Source organism: Carica papaya, chromosome 6 (assembly GCF_054855325.1).
Source record: "Carica papaya isolate Zhongbai chromosome 6, ASM5485532v1, whole genome shotgun sequence".
Lineage (NCBI taxonomy): Eukaryota > Viridiplantae > Streptophyta > Magnoliopsida > Brassicales > Caricaceae > Carica > Carica papaya.
Genome location: NC_142314.1, coordinates 17,176,236 through 17,193,523, shown reverse-complemented (window position 1 = coordinate 17,193,523; position 17,288 = coordinate 17,176,236). Strand labels below are relative to the sequence as shown.

The window sequence follows — 17,288 nt, the reverse complement described above, 5'->3', positions numbered from 1 at the left end:
TTTCTCCTTTGCTTTATTTTATGAGGCTGTAATTTGAATTCCTGTTCTTTGAGAATGGAGTTAAGTCGACTTCTGGATTTATCAAGTTCAATTTGGACCAACTTTGAGCGCTACTTCATGTTTCTCTTTTAACAACGTTGTGTTAGAGCATGGAGAGAAAACTCCCGTTGTCATTTTATAGAGGTAGGCTCTTATTCTTTGTTCCATTATTTGGGGGAAAAAATTGCACGGTATCTACCGAAGAAAAAAACAAAAATTAAAGTATATTTTCTTCTAGTAAATCTTATTTATTCTAATTAAATAACATGATATTTATGTTCATTTTTTTTTCAAATATTTGTGTATATATTTTATATATTTTTTCATTAGTATAATGTAATTTAATCTGTTTAGATGGTATATATTAATGAATATAGTGTTGATTTCTTTCATTAAATTAAATCTTAAAGCAAATAAAATTTTATTTATTTTTGAAATTTAATTGAAAATTACAAAAAAATAGTATATTTTTGTAATCTTTTAATTACAAATTATTTGCATAATTATTAAAAAAATGACCCATAGTTATAAAACCTGAACATTCACTCCAATTGGATTTCATAAATATAGATCATTCTCCATAACTTTAAAAACTATGAAATTTGCATTGCATACTCTAAATGAATTTTGCAACATTGTATCCTTTTCTTAACATTCAAAATTATGGAAAATGAGACAAGGATACTGAATATGGGCCATCACTTCACAAGAACTTTCAAACTATTACTGACTATAATATAACATCAAATATGTAGGCAAAATAGGCCACTTGATCCAACTTGAACTTTTATAGATTACATCTTTCCTAAATAATAGGAGAGCACACACTATGACATCCCGTATGTTAATTAAGGCATGTGGATGTGAGATACAAAAAATAAAATTACGAGTACATGACGAAAATTATATGCAGTGGGACAAATTAATATAAATCTCTTACAAATATATGAGTTCCAATTATACATATATATATAATTGAGGCTAGAAGTGGCTGTAAAATACAATATCAAAATACAAAAGAGGACCACTTCTTTCACTATACTATTGAACTCATCAGAATGCGAGGATGATCTCAGTTACTCAAATTTTGCGGATCCACAGAATCTTCATAAACTTTAATGGGTAGGTCAGTTGACGTTTCCTCATTATTTTTCTCATCTAGGGGGAAGGAGGGCATGAAAAGAGTGAGTTCTATATACTCAGTAAGAAAAACAGTATTTAGATAATATCATAAGGTTTTAAAAGGTGAATTATTTAAACATAAAAAATTACTATTTGGTTACACTTTAGATCTATCTTACTTTATGAAAATAATTTATTTATTTAAGAAAAAATCACGTTATAGCTAACAATAAAAATAAACACATAACATACCAAACAATAGAGAAAATCAAATAAATCATGAAATGCTTAGATTTTTCTGATATGCTTTATGAATTCGTTACAACTTTCATCTCTGAAGACAGATACAGAATTCCGACTACCCATGTGGAATGACCAGATTAGACATAGATAACGACAATTTACTCAAGTACATTTCCAACTTGCCAAACTATGACACGATCTATGATCACGGCCGTACAAACCATAGTGGTCCTATTAGATATTCTATGGTCATGATAGTACTTAGCCAAAAGTGACCCATAACTGATATTCATGTCACCATTCTTGTCAGAGGGTACGCCGTCATCCACAAGAACCGGTTCTTTTACATCTTTCCAGACTAGATGAGGGTCAGAAAAAACAAATACCCTGAATGGGGATAGGGGAATAGATACCCCTCAGAGATAAAAAACTTAACGAGACACTTGATGCGTTATGCATGTCAATACAGATACATACTTCGGACCATTCATGCTTCATTCCACTTTTCTTTTTCTTTTGTTCTTTTTATTTTTCGGATAACTTTACTGATTTCATATTATTTTGAATTACATACAAATTATCAATTGTCTATCACTCACATAGCATGCTTATAATCATGAACAATTCAACTTATTAAGCCTACAAACACAAAGCATGCAAAATAGATGAAATAACATAATTATCAATTTAATCTTTTCTTTTTTGTCTAAAAATACCCCTTTACACGTTTAAAAATATACTAAATTTCTTATCAAAATCTTAATAATTTCTTCTACATCGTTTTTCTTTTCTTCCTCTCCTTCTTTCTAGATCACTTTTCTTTTTTTTTCTCTCTCTAACTCTTAAAAGGTGGAAGAATGAAAGTATGGAGAAAATGGGAGGAAGGATCCCTATTTATAGAAAATAGGAGCCATTGAATTTGCGCCAAGTGACAAAATCTGGTGAAGAAGAGAGAGAGAGTAAAAGATGTTTGACATGAAAAATGGAGGAAAAAACCCTCCTCCACTGGCTGTGGCACCACTAGTAGTGGCACGTCACCCAAGGTGAGCGACGACACACTACTTGAGTGGCCTTACCCGCCCAAAATGCGAGCTGCAGGCCTAGCCTGCAGGCGTTGGGCTACCCTGTTGTGCACATTTGGCACGCTGAGGCACCGAGCGTAGGTTGGTGCACAAGCCTTTTTCGCGTAGGCCTGTTGCACGGACGGCGCACGCACGGTGTGTGCTGCTGCCTGTCTGTGCATGATGTGACTCATGTGGAAGGATCCTGCTTGCGCGCAAGAAGACGCGCGTGCACACATGCGCACAGGTGCTTGCCTTGGCAACCCATTCCCCTGGGATTTTTCTCGCGAGATTTTTTCCCTTTTTTTTTTTTTTTTTTTTTTTTTTTTCTAAAATTCGTTTATTTTTTAAGAATTGACGATTATATAATAAAACTAAAATAAAATTAAAGAAAATCAAAATAAATTAAAATCGACATAATTTACGAATTACAATAATAAGCTTCGAAATAAAATAAATGAGTTCATTGTGGTCTTAAGGCCCGAATTATTAGGGTTTTCCAAATACAAATCAAGCACAGTGGTCAACGGGGTGTTACATACATTATGAATCCATTTCAAAAATTCTTCAATTTTACCCATTTAATTAACTGAAAAGAATACTTAGAAATGTAGATAAAAATACTAAAGAATCCGTTACTGAAACTGAATCGACTTAGCTTTCAAAAGTGAAGGAAAGAGCTTCTAGAAATTCCTTGACAAGCTTGCGAAACTCTTACTTTTCTCCTTCTTTTTTGTTCATTTCTTTATCTAAAATTTTATCTTTCTCACTCTAAAATATCTTCCTAGAAATGGAAGAAGAATGAAGTGCCAAAGGAAGTGAGAAATGGAAGGGAGGAGGAATTGTGAAAGGAAGTGGAAAAGAGGTCTTGAAATAGGCACAAAAGGAGGTTTAGATGTGCGACAAATGGAAAAAATCCATAAAGATAAGTAGAGAGGTGGGAGAGAAGTGGGGCCCCTGGCCAAGTATGACTGACAGGACAAGGCAGTTAGTTATCTCATTAGTGACTGGCTGACAGCACGTAGCTGCGCGCACAGGTTGCCATGCTACACGCTGTGCGCGCATAGGTGGCCTTGCCACATATTGTGCGTGCGCAGGCTGCTTACCGCGTGTGTAGTCACGGCCATGCTATGTACTCTACACGCATACTGCGGGCACAATCGTGCCCAGTGTGTACGCAATGCATGCTCATAGGATTGCCCACGCAGGCTGTCCGCATGTCAGGCTGCGGGCTGCGTGTTTTCGCTTCCCCCTTTGCCGATTTTTCATCGATTCTTATCGTTTCTCTAAAAATTAAATCGAAAATAATTTTGAGAAAATAATGAAGATTGATAAAATTATATAAATTATTTAATTTATTGTAAGGCAAAATACCAGTAAATTTAAATACTAACGGAAATTTACCTAGCAATGAGGCCCAAAATAATGGAGTTTGACGCACATTAAAATGCAAAGCTTTTGAGGTGTTACATTTCCAGTGTCTAATTCTTGATCACTTTGATATCTTTCTAACATACCAACAAAATAATTAATACCTGATTTAGTACAGGTTTGAGCGTATATCCAATTTTCCATAGTAGATGCATAAGGAATTTTCTTAATCCGTTCCTTTTTTAAGTTATTTATTAGGCACTAAGTTTTACCTAATTTGTCACCTTTCATAATGAATGCAATACTAACTGAATATAACTACATATTGAATATCTATGAAATTCGGTAATATATCCTTTTGTAGACAAACATAACAATCCTTGAGTTCGATCTCTGAAGATTTCTATTTTAATAAAATAGGTTACTTCACCCATATCAACCATATGAAAGTTTTTAGACAGATATTTCTTGGTTTTGTATAACAAAGAAAGATCACTAACAACTAGCAAAATATCATCCATATATCGTATCAGAAATATAAACTTGCTTCCACTAATTTTTAAATGTATGCACTGATCAACAGTGTTTTTCTTAAATCCAAAAGATATAATGGTATCATTGAACTTTATATACCATTGTTTGAAAGTTTGTTTAAGACCATAAATGGATTTTTTTAATTTGCAAACTAGGTTTTCTTTTCCTTTCTTTTCGAACCCTTCAGGTTGTTCTTAGATATCTTCATCCAAAATTCCCATTCAAGGAAGTAGTTTTTATATTCATTTGATGTAACTCTAAATCAAAATGTGCTACAAGTGTCATAATGATTCTAAGTGAGTATTTTTTAGAAATAAAAGTATCTCTATACTCTATACCTTCCTTTTGAGTAAAACTTTTGACCACTAGTATGGCTTTAAGTCATTTGATACTGTCTTTAGTATCGCGTTTGGTCTTGAAAACCCATTTACAACCAACCCTTTTACAATTATCAAGCAATTCGATAAGATCCCAGACATCATTATGGTTCATAGATTTCAAATCTTCTTTCATATTTTCTATCCATTTATTAGAATTATCACTTTTCAGGGCTTCTAAAAATGTAACTGGATATGTTCTTATACCAATATTAAAATCAGATTCTTGTAGATATGCCATATAATAATCTAATATAGCATATTTCCTTTCCCTTTGACATCTTCTTAAAAGCATTGATTGTGATTGTTATACAATATTTTCAATGATGATATCTTCTTGTGGTAGTGAACCATTTCCATTATATAGCTCATTTTCCATAACTTGCTGAGAAGGTTGAGCAACAATTGTTTCTTGAGGCAAAAAGGGTGATGAGATATCTACTTTTATTCCTCCAGGTCTACTTTTCTTGGTTCTTCATTCCCACTAATTTCGCCATTCTCTAAGAATCTGTCATTGCTGGTTTCAACTATCCTCATACGATGGTTAGAACAATAAAATCTATACCATTTGGACTTATTTGGATAATAAAAAAAAAAGTCTAGATATTGTCCTTGAATCTAGCTTTTCCTTATGAGGATTAAAGATTTTTCCTCCACTGGACAACCCTATATATGTAAATGTTTTAAACTTGGTTTCCTACCAGTCCACAACTCGAAAGGAGCTACAGATATTGCCTTACTAGGAACTTTGTTTGAGATATACATTATGGTCTTTAAGGCTTCACCCAATAAAGAAATAGGTATAGAAGAGTAACTCATCATACTCCTAACCATTTTCATTAAAGTGCGATTACATCTTTCAGCAGCACTATTCTGCTGTGGCATACCTGGCATTGTGTATTGAGCACCAATGCCATGTTTTTTTAAGAATTTGGCAAAGAGTCTAAGATTTTGTCTTGTCTCATCATATCTACCATAGTATTCACCACCTCGATCATATTTCATAATCTTAATCTTTCTATCTAATTGTCTCTCAACCTCTATAATGTATACCTCAAAGATGTCAATGACTTAAGACTTATCATGCATTAAATTTACATAACCATACCAAGGTAGATCATCTATAAAAGTGATAAAGTATCTCTCTCCAGTAAAATAAGGAATAGAGAGTGGTATACAAATGTCTATATAAATTATCTCAAAATTCTTGTTGCACATTTTTTTGTATGTTTAGTTTGCTTTCCTTTTATGTAATCTACACATACTTGGAAATTAGTTAAGTCAAGATTTTGTAAAATTCCATGATTCACTAATCTCTAAATTCTTTCCCTGGAGATATGTCCTACCCTTTTATACCACAAGAATGAGGAATTTTCATTAATTAAGCCACGTTTTAAACCAATATTTAAATGCAAGATAACGAAAACATGTGCAAATTAATGATTCAGATAAATTTTATATAAACCATCATATAAAATACCAAAACTAACTGTCATTAAATTAAATACTAAACTTACTTTTCTACAACCAAAATAAACTGAATATCCTATAACATCTAATTTAGATAGTGAAATTAAATTCCTACAAATCGAAGAAACATAAAAAGTATTGAAAAGATCCATATGATGACCGGTCTCTAATAGCAAGCGGGTACCTATAGCTACCACTTATACTTTGAGACGGTTTGCCATATAGAGGAACTTTTCACTTTCTTTCGATTTTCAGGTTGTAAGGAATCCTTGCATTAAATTAGTAACATGAGTTGTGGCTTCAAAATCAACCCACCAAGTATTAAAAGGAATTTTAGCAAGATTTGATTCATAACATACAAAAGAAAGATTTATACCTTTCTTTTCGAACCAAGCCTTATGCTTATTACATTCCTTTTTCACATGACCTTTCTTCCCACAAAAGTAGCAACTCAAAGTAAATTTTCCATCATGACTCTGGTTATTCTCCCTAGGTCTACTCAATTTCTTTCGTGGAATGTTCTTTACTTTTTAGGATTTACCTTTATTCTTCACATCTCTATGAGTAACTGCAGGGGCAAAATTATGTCCATCTTGCTTTAATCTCATTTTCTCCTGAATACACTTACTAATAAACTCATTTATGGTCCAATACTTATTATTAGTGTTGTAGTGAATTTTAAATGGAGCAAACTACGAAGAAAGTGAGTTAAGGACAAAGTATATTAAGAAGGACTCATCCATGTTCATACCTAATGCCTTTAGTTTTGCAGCCTTTTTAATTATATTCAAAATGTGTTAAATTTCTTTCTAACCATCATATTTCATGGTGGTCTATTCAACCATCAATGTGCCTACAAGAGACTTATCAGCGCGTTTAAAAACACTCCTCCATAGATTTCAGAAATTCTGAGGCTATCTCAGTTTGAGGGAGGGAAGTTTTGACGTTTAGGGCAATGGTCATTCTTATAAACACAAGATTGAGTTTGTTTGACCTTGTCCAGGCTTTCAATTATTCCATCTACTCCAGAATACTATCATTGGTAGCTTCAGGAGATTTTTCAATTATTAAAGCCAGGTAAAGATCCAATAAACCCAGTGAGAATTGGACCCTTTCATACCAGTTCACAAAATTTGACCCATCATAAGTTGTCATTTCAGATGCAAGAGAATATAGTGAAGTGAGAACTATAAAAAATAGAATAATGCTTACAATAAGGCCTCAAATATATATATAATATAGAATTAAAATTTATAAAGAATGAACTATTGATATCACTATAGTTTTTCTTTTGGGCAAAACGTTAGTATGTCTAGTGTTTACTCAAAAGGGTTTAAAATACTTAATATTTTGTATCATTTACATGTTACCTTCGGGTATCCATCTAAATAACACAAAATAAATTACCAGTTCTTAATTAGTAGAAAGTGACTCTTCTTTGGGTTAGTCTCAATCTTATAATTATAAAAATATATATTATTGCTTTATAAGTCTCCCTTAATTCTTTAATGTAGTTTAACTAACGCAAGATTCATCAATTTGTGCTACTTTCGTAACTCTCTATGTTAATAAATCTTAAGTTATAAAACTACGAACCATAATTTGTATAGTATATATATATACATTTACTGACGTGGGAGGGTATGGGGACGATCAAATCAACTTCTGAAACCCACTCAACGTATGCAATACCGGAACAATAACCACCTAGAATTAAACTCCTCCCTCTAATTGAATCTACAATCCTAAAGAAAAGTAAAAATCAAGACTATAAAAATAAAACAAGGAAAGAAAAAACGCCATGGACTTACCGATAAGTTAATCTTCGCTCCTTGACTCAATAAGACTTCTGAAGACTCCTACTTCCCGAAGAACTTGAAGAAACTAATTTTAGAAAAAATGTTAATGAAGAAAAACTAAAGCACTCAAAAATTCTCTCAAATTTATTCTCAAATATGAGTACAAAATCTTGAGATAATTAATAAAATAATAACCTAGATAAAATTCTATATTAATCTAGAATAATTACATAATAAAATAATTATTCTATCCCAAATAAACTGATTAAATAATCTTAAGGGATAGACTTATATTAAAATAATAATTAATTTAAATCCATATTTATCCCACATGAAATTCATTTAAAACACATGTGAAAATTAATTTTAACACATGGATATTTTGAAAAGCGGGGCCCAAGCCTTTTTAAAAGATTTTAAAATAATAAAATAAATATTAAATAATTTAAAAAGGGAAAAAGGGGGTCGACCAGTTTGGACTACTTGGATGGGCTGGGCTAGCTGGTCCGTGCGGGTTGCGTGGGAGAAGACCCGCAAGAGTCGTAGGCTGGTGGGTTTGGGCCATTCGTGCGGGGTACGGGCATATAGCCCCTTGGGCTGTGCGCGCATAGTCGGTTCCAAACGAGCCTAAAGGGCCGCGTGCATGGGCGCTCCAATGTGCTCGTGCGTGCAGTCCGTGCAGGCACATGAGCATGTTCGCGGGTCATGCTTGTTCAGCGCGCATGTGGACCTCTTCTTGGGGCGTGGGCTTTCTTACAATTCTTTAGGCCATTAATTTTACTTGGACTTTAATATTTCTACCTTGGACAAATTTGGCCAATCTCTTCAAATAATCCCAATTGGGAAAGCGTTCAGGGATGAAACTACTCTCTTGTTCTGGGCATTCTTCATTAATGCAAGGTTGTATCTTTGGAACTAATTCTAGACTGTCTAAGATCACATCATTTGCATATATATAAACTGTTAGTGTGATAATATATACATATATAAACTGTATAATAATATATATATATGAACGGTTAGTGTAATATATACATATATATAAACTGTTAATGTTAAATTATATACATATATATAAGCTATTAGTGTAATAATATATGTGAATATAAACTGTTAGTGTAATAATATATACATATATATAAACTATTAATGTTAAATTATATACATATATATAAGCTATTAATGTAATAATATATATGAATATAAAATGTTAGTATAATAATATATACATATATATAAACTGTTAGTGTAATAATATATATATAAAATATTACTGTAATAATATATACATATATAAATTTTTAGTATAAAATTATATATATATATATATAACTACTAGTAAATTAATATATTCATATTAAGTGTTAGTATAAAATTAGATCCATAGATATAAACTGTTAGTGTAATAATAAACATATAAAAACTATTAGAATAAAATTATATATATATATATAAACTGTTAGTATAATAATATATATATAAACTGTTAGTGTAATAATATATACATATATATAAACTGTTAGTATAAAATTATATACAGATATATAAACTCTTAGTGAATTAATATATATATATATATAAACTATTAGTGTAATAATATATATATAAACTTAGTGTAATAATATATACGTATATATAAATTGTTAGTATAAAATTATATACATATATATAAACTGTTAGTGAATTAATATATATATATATATATAAACTATTAGTATAAAATTATATACATATATATAAATTGTTAGTATAAAATTTTAAGATGTGTGAATTCAATCTTGCTCTGATACTAAATGTAAGAATATTTGATGCAGAAATAATTTTTATTGAATTCAATACATCTTAAGAGAAATAAAAGTGATAGGAGTTTAGAGCTACATACTATCCAAAGATGATGCATTCATAGCATGATTGAGAGACCCCTTGACAAAATCCTTAATTCTTTGTCTAATTTTTTCTCTCTATTTAACTATTATGCACAAGAATGAAAAACTTTAGCTGATGGAAGACTCGTATAAAAGATGAATTTGAGCTCTTTTTATAGATGAGACAAGAGGCCAAAACACATTTATGCTAATTAAATGTGTTGATAAACATTTATATTATTATATTTTAATTTTTATAAAATATAATAATTTTATAATTTATTTTATGGTTACCCACTCTATCAATGTACATTTTTTTTATAATGGTCATCTATTATTTTAGGTGTCTTTTTAGTTAGATTTAACTGTTATGAATGGATGAGAAAAATAAAACATCTAGTTAGTGGGTCATCCACTTAATTGTTAAAATTAACATTCCTTTGACTATTATATCAATTAGGGATTTCTAATTCATAGTTCAATCCTGGGATAATCTCCATAAAGTCTTAAGGACCATTTTGAAATTCAGCATTTCCTCTCACGCTTAAATAAATGGACAATCTGAGTGAACTATTGAAACTTTAGAACATATATTGAGAGTTTGTGCAATTAATATGAAAGACTTTTAGAAACATCACATGCTATTGACTAGGTTTATCATAATAATAGCTGTTGAACAAGCCTTCAAATAACTCTTTATGAGACTTTATATGATAGGAAGTATAAATCATCTTTTACGTTGGGATGATCTAAGATGAAAGAAAATTTTTGTTTTGAGCTTGTTTAGGAAATTAGAGAAAAAAATTCCTACAATAAAAAAATGCTCTTGTGCAGTTTAGAGTAGACATAAAATGTTATATAAGTAATAGAAAATAGTATTAGAGTTTTAAATAGTGATAATGTCTTATTAAATATATCCAAATTAAAGGAGGGATGCATTTTTTGATATGAGGAAAATTAAGGCCTCAATTCGCTGAGCTATTCAAAATTTTAGAAAGAATGAATCATGTCCTTTATAGTTGGGTGTTTTTACATTCCTTATTGGGAGCCTTAATGTATTTCACATTTTAATAGTAAGAAAATACATTCAAGAGATTACTTATGTACTAGAGACAATGTCTTACAATTTAAAAATGACTTCAATTAGAATAAGAGATCTATCGACCCAAATCCTAAGGCAACCTGAGACGTGAATGAATTTAGATTTTCAAAATTTCACCCTTATAATCTGAATGTCTAATAATAATGTGAAATACATAAGTAAGAATGAAAAACTTGCTTTATATGCAAATTTAATGCTAATATATGTGAAATATATAAATAATAATGAAAATCTTACTTTGTATTTAAATCTCCAATGATAAGATTTACATAAATAATATAAAAAACTTGATTTGTATGCAAATACCGAAATATACATGTAAAACATGTGTAAGAATGGAAAACTTGAGCAATACATAACAATATATCAAAAGTAAACTTTAAAGAGTGAAGGAAAGGGAGTGCAGACCCGATTTATAGAGAAATGGTTACTACTTATGCATATGTCTTATTTTTCAAGGCAGTTACTTTAGATTCCTCTACTTTCTTTAACCTCTTAAATTAAACTAGTTGTTTTTTGTGTCTAGCTCACTAAAAACTTATATGTCCTTGACATAAGAATCCCTTAAAAGTTGTCCAAACTTTTCTTACAATATCTAAGATGTAGAAGAAGAAATTCCATATTTATTTTTTTAAAGAGTGGATTTACAAATTAAAAGCTCTATTAGGGTTCAAGGAAGGCTCAATAGAAAGGAATGAACCTTTTGTTAAATCTCAATTAAGAAATATAATTACTTGTGTAAATTAAAATAATCACTAAATTAATGCATAAGTTCCAATTATTATCCAAACCAATCAATATCGTAAATCAAAATTCAGTGCACAACCAATAAAATAATTACAAGTAAAGAAACAGTCACAAAGTATAGAGACACAAGATTTTATGTAAAAAATCCTCCAATGTAGAGGGAAAAAGCACAGGTCAAAGTTCGAGTCAAATCCATTGTCAAAGAAAACAAGTACAATGTAACATCCCAAATACCAAATGGGTAGAAGGGAGCCAACTATCTAAATAGTTTCGAGTGCTAAAACATTATTTGACATTGAAGTAGAAAATAAAAATCCCTTACAAAGCAATCTAAGATTTAAAACTTACATCAAAGGGCATAATTTGGCAATCTTAAGTATTAAGTACAAAAAGTAGAGTCTTTACAGGATTTTTAGATCAACATGTGAAATAATCATTACACTCGAATTATGTCATAAAGAATTACTAAGGATCCGTGAATGGGTCTAGTCAACCTCCAGGGGATAACTCGGGGAGCAGATCCTCAACTTCCTCACCATCTGGTGGGCATAGATTAAGGGTGTGTTCTATGTAAACTCAGTAAGAGAAACAATATTTAAAATTAAACATCTAAAGTTTTAAAAGTAACAACTTGAATAATATTTTATATACCTCTTATCTTTAAGAACCATCACAGTATGAAGACATTTAATTATTCAAAAAACGTTTTGTCTTTATTAAGAAAATCCAATGAGACAGTTATATAACCAACTAACAGCACCATCAATCAACATTTAAGTAGGCATGCTATATTACATTTGACACACCCAAACATATCAATTATCCAATGAAAGTAAAAAAAATAACATGCTTAGTAAACAGAGGAACCATCATACAAATCATCATAGAAATACAATTCATATTCTGAATCGTATGTAGATTTTATTAAGTCTTTTACTGACCTCCACACTAAGCCCTTACAATATATATCCACTTAGAGCAAAAGGGATCCTCGGCTACCACTGTGAATAACCAAATTCTCGGGTCATTCTCATTTCCCCATCTAAACTATAGCCACAACTATATTTTGCCACTATGGCCCTATATGTACCTAATGCATATCCTCTCTCATCAGAGGGATCGTCGATCATCATATGAAGCAGTTCACTAATACTTTTTAGAGGAGGGAGAAACATAAATCCCTAAGAGATAATAGTCAAACAAATTTTTCATTCTTTTCTCTTATTTATTTCATATTCACAAAAAAATTCCATATTCTTTTCCATTTGCATGTTATATGTTTAATGCAACCATTTCTGAATCTAATAGCGATTCCACAATCTATTCGACTCGAAGGCCAGGCCTTTTTTCACACATCCAGCTTGAAGACTCATTTTCTATGTTTGGACTGTAGGCTCATTCACTTGCGCTTAACCTTCTGGTCATCCTCTTGAGACAAGACCCATTAGAATTACCATATTCGCCATTACCAAGGTAAAGCGGAGGGCCAAACCCGCATGCATTTTATCAATCGTCATATGTCATGGTTTAAACAATGTTTAAACACTGAAGAGACTTATGCATAAATCATCATGTTCAATAATACTGTACATGTGAACAAGCATCAATACTAATAGAAATTCATGCATCATGGTCATATGGTACAACTACCATGTATTATACTTTACATAATCATAGATATTTCGTATTTCACTTCTAAAACTGGCCGGGGCTCATTAATGTATTCGGCCAAAGGCCCAATATACTTGGATTTGACCAATCGGGATATTCTTTAAAGCTGGAGCTCCTTAGAACAATTCTTTTGTCATTACCAAGAGTAAGTGTAAGGGTCAATCCCACATGTATCCCAAATCATCATTCTAACACATTTATCATAAATGGATCCTCATTTATCAACAATAGATCACCAAAGCAAGCACATAATTCATTTCAACAATTCTTTAATTTCATCAAATTAATTAACTAAAAAAAGTACTTAGAAATATAGATGAAAATACTAAAGAATCCCTTATCGAAATTGAGTCGACTTAGCATTCTGGAAGATAAGAAAGGAACTACTAGCACTCCTTGGTCGAGCTCTATAAACTCTTACTTTTTTCCTTCTTCCTCTCTCAAAGTTTTTCCCTTTAGGAAGCGGAAAAATAGAAGGGAAGATAGAGTGTTAAAGAAATTGGAAAATGGAAGAGAAAATAAAGTGTGAAAGAAAGGGGAAGGGAAGCCTTTAAATAGAGTTTTGGGGGTTTCTAGATGTGCGACAAATGGGGGGCATCCGTAAAAACAAATGAAGAGGTGGGTGAAAAGTGGGGCCTACTTTGCATGGCCAAGCATGGCCGATGGGACAAGGTAGCAGTCGTCTCGTCGATGGCCGACTGACAACTTGTAGTTACAAGTTGTGCGCGACCATGCTTCACAATGTGCGTGCATACTGTGTTCACAGTCATGCGCAGTGCGTGTGCAGTGTGTGCGCGCAGGCTTGTCCGTGCGGGTTAACTGAGTGTGTGGGTCATGGGCTACCAAGATTTTTTCTACTTTTCCACTTTGCCAACTTTACCGACTCTTATTATTTTTACTAAAAACATTATTAATTTGAAATAAATATTAAAAAATATAAAAATGAATAAAAATTATTTAATTAAGGTAAAGCAACAATGTTGCTAATTTTAAATATTAACAAAATTTAAATGGCCATTCGACCCAATTAATGGAGTTCGACACACGTTAAGTGTAAAGGATTTCGAGGTGTTACATACAAAATATTCTCAAGTAATCTACACTTGAGATCACCGATAATGGAGAAAATACATAAATACAATTCTAGTAAAACTAAATCATTTTTGAATTATCACACCAAAAAAGCTAGAGAATAACCCTCCAAATTTGATCTAAAATACACTTGTAATTTTTTGATAATTCACCAACAATAAAGCCGAAGAAAAAACCCATAAAACTTTGGTCCCCCTTTTTCTTAGTTTCTTCACGTGACTGAGAAAAACAAAAAAAAAAAATTCCTTTTTGCATTTTTTGACAACCACTTTTTCCCTCTTGGTTCCCGTGAATGTGTTAAGAGAAACAACAAAGCCAAATTTATATATATATTTTTTATTGAAAGAAGCTTCTTATTTTTGTTTCTTATTAGTCCTAATGGGCTAGAATCAATTGGCCCACCAGGCCATGACCAAAAATCTCCCCCTCTAACCCATGGAGAGATGTCCATACATCCATTGCACAATTGCCACTTAATCCCACCATCTTGGCGCATAACTGATGCTTACCACGAGTCACCACCTTGGTCAACATGTCAGCTAGATTTTTATCATTTTGAATCTTATTTAATAACATCTCTTGATTGTTCACTACTTTACGGATCCAATGATATCTTAGATCAATATACTTAGTTCAACAGTGATATGTGAAATTTTCTAGAGCATTTTCACTCTCACAATTCACCATATACTCATCTTGCTTCAAATCCAACTCTTTGAGAAATCTTTTCATCCAAAGCATTTTTTTACCTACTTTGGCCATAATTATGTACCTTGCCTCAGTTGTGGATAGAACAAAACACTTTTACAATTCAGACTGCTCATGAGATAGCTCCTCCTACAAAAAGAAACACATACCCTAAAATTAACTTCCTGTCATCAAGGTCACCTGCCATATCCGCATCTATATATCCCTCTAGAAATGATTTTGAGTCTCCAAAACATAAGCACATCTTAAAAATATGTCTCAAATACCTAAGAATCCATTTTATAGCCTCTTAGTGATCTTTACAAGGATTTGAAAGAAACCCATTGACCAAGTCAACAACATAAGTAATACTTTATCGGGTGCAAATCATAGTATACATGAAACTCCCAACTACAGTGGAGTGAGGAATGACTGTCATTTCTTTATTTTCCTTTCGAGTTGAGGGACAAGATTTCTTGGGAAGTGTAAAATGACGAGCAAGAGGTATGTTAATTGACTTAGCATTCTTCATATTAAATCTGCTTAGTATCTGCTTAACATACTTCTCTTATAACAACTATAACTTTGTAGCTTTCTCGTCACGAGTAACCTGCATGACCAAAATTAGTCATGCTGGTCTCAAATTTTTCATATTAAAGGAGCCAAACAACTCTTTGTTTTAAATTGAAAATCATTTTAGCATCTTACTCTACTATCAACATATCATTCACATAGAGCAAAAGAATGAAAAATTTACCATCTTAGAATGTCCTAAAGTACACACAATGATCCATGAAAGAGTTAAATTTCTTGCAGCATTGTTTTAGAGTTAGTTTTAACCCATACAAGCTTTTCTTCAACTTGTAAACCATGTCCCCTTTCTCTTTTATTTCAAATTCATCTAATTGATCCATATAGATTTCTTTCTCCAAATCACTATGAACAAATACAGTTTTCACATTTAGGTCCTCAAGCTTAAGATCCAAGCTAGCAATCAGACCAAGAATCATTTGGATGAGGCACATCTTCAAAATAAGAGAAAAAATCTCATCAAAATCAACTCCTTTATTCTGATTGTAACCCTTTACTACAAAATGAGTTTTATACTTCTCTAGTTTTTTCCAACCATCTTAAGCTTGTACACCCATTTATTTTTCAAGGCTTTTCTACCTTTTGGAAGTTCAACTAGCTCATAGGTATTCTTCTTCTTTAACAAACTCATCTCCTCCTTTATTACTTTCATCTACTAAACTTTCTCTTTGCGATTTTGAACTTCTTAGGAGCTATTTGTCTCCTCATTTTTTGTAATTGTGACATACTCAGAACTAGAATATCTAGTAGATGGATGATGTATTCTAGTTAACCTCCTAACCTGAGGTTCTTCTACAGTATGATGATGAAGGGGTTACTCCCATGTTCAATATCATCATTGACATCACTAGTGCTAATATATAATCAATCCCATGTTGTTTATGTAACTCTCCCTCATTTGTGGCATCTTTGATTAAAGTAGAGACTAGTATAAAAAGAGGAATATCTTCATTTTTTATAGTATTCTCTGATGTCTTAAAGTCCAATAAGGTCTTGTGTTCATGAAAAATTACATATATGGACCTGATGACTTTCTTTTTCACCAGATCACATAATTCGTACCCAACTCTACATCATTACCTAGAAAAATACATGGAACTATTTTGTTATCAAGTTTTTGTCTCTGTTTCTTAAGCACTTGCACAAATTCCTTACACCCAAATACCTTCAAGTGAGAGTAAGTAATATCCTTCCTAGACCATACTCTTTTAGGAAAATTAAAATATAAAGGAGTTGATGGATACCAATTCATTAAATAGTAGGTATTGCATAATGCCTCATCCCAAAATAACTTTGGTAAATTAGCCATTTTCATCATGCATCTAACTTTCTCTAAAATGGTTATGTTTGTTCTTTCAATTACACCATTATGTTATAGAGTACCAGGAACAGTTTTATCATATCTAATTCGTGCTGAATATAATAATTTGCAAACTCTTGTGAAGTGTATTTACCTCCATTGTCATTGCGAAGACACTTTAAAGATGTTCATTTCTCTTTGTCCACCATAGCATGAA

The 17,288-nt window shown here is 31.7% G+C and overlaps 1 protein-coding gene across 6 annotated transcripts in view; it reads right to left on the bottom strand.

Annotated features, from left to right (window-relative positions):
• Window positions 1-785: 785 nt before the first annotated feature.
• Window positions 786-17,288, bottom strand: part of LOC148253354 (uncharacterized) — an 86,692-nt gene continuing 70,189 nt past the window's right edge. The window contains exons 5-6 of one of the 6 annotated variants that reach the window (XR_015812848.1): window positions 8,029-8,101; window positions 789-1,197 (exon numbers count right to left, since the gene is read on the bottom strand). Coding sequence is in view for 2 of the 6 variants with exons in the window: in XM_088206414.1 (XP_088062540.1) it covers window positions 1,112-1,197 (86 nt within the window). In the remaining 4 variants the exon portion in view is untranslated. Of the gene's footprint in view, window positions 1,198-8,028; window positions 8,102-11,773; window positions 12,297-17,288 lie in introns of those variants that run through there. The other 5 variants (XM_088206414.1, XR_015812845.1, XM_088206417.1 and 2 more) reach the window with 5 other exon arrangements.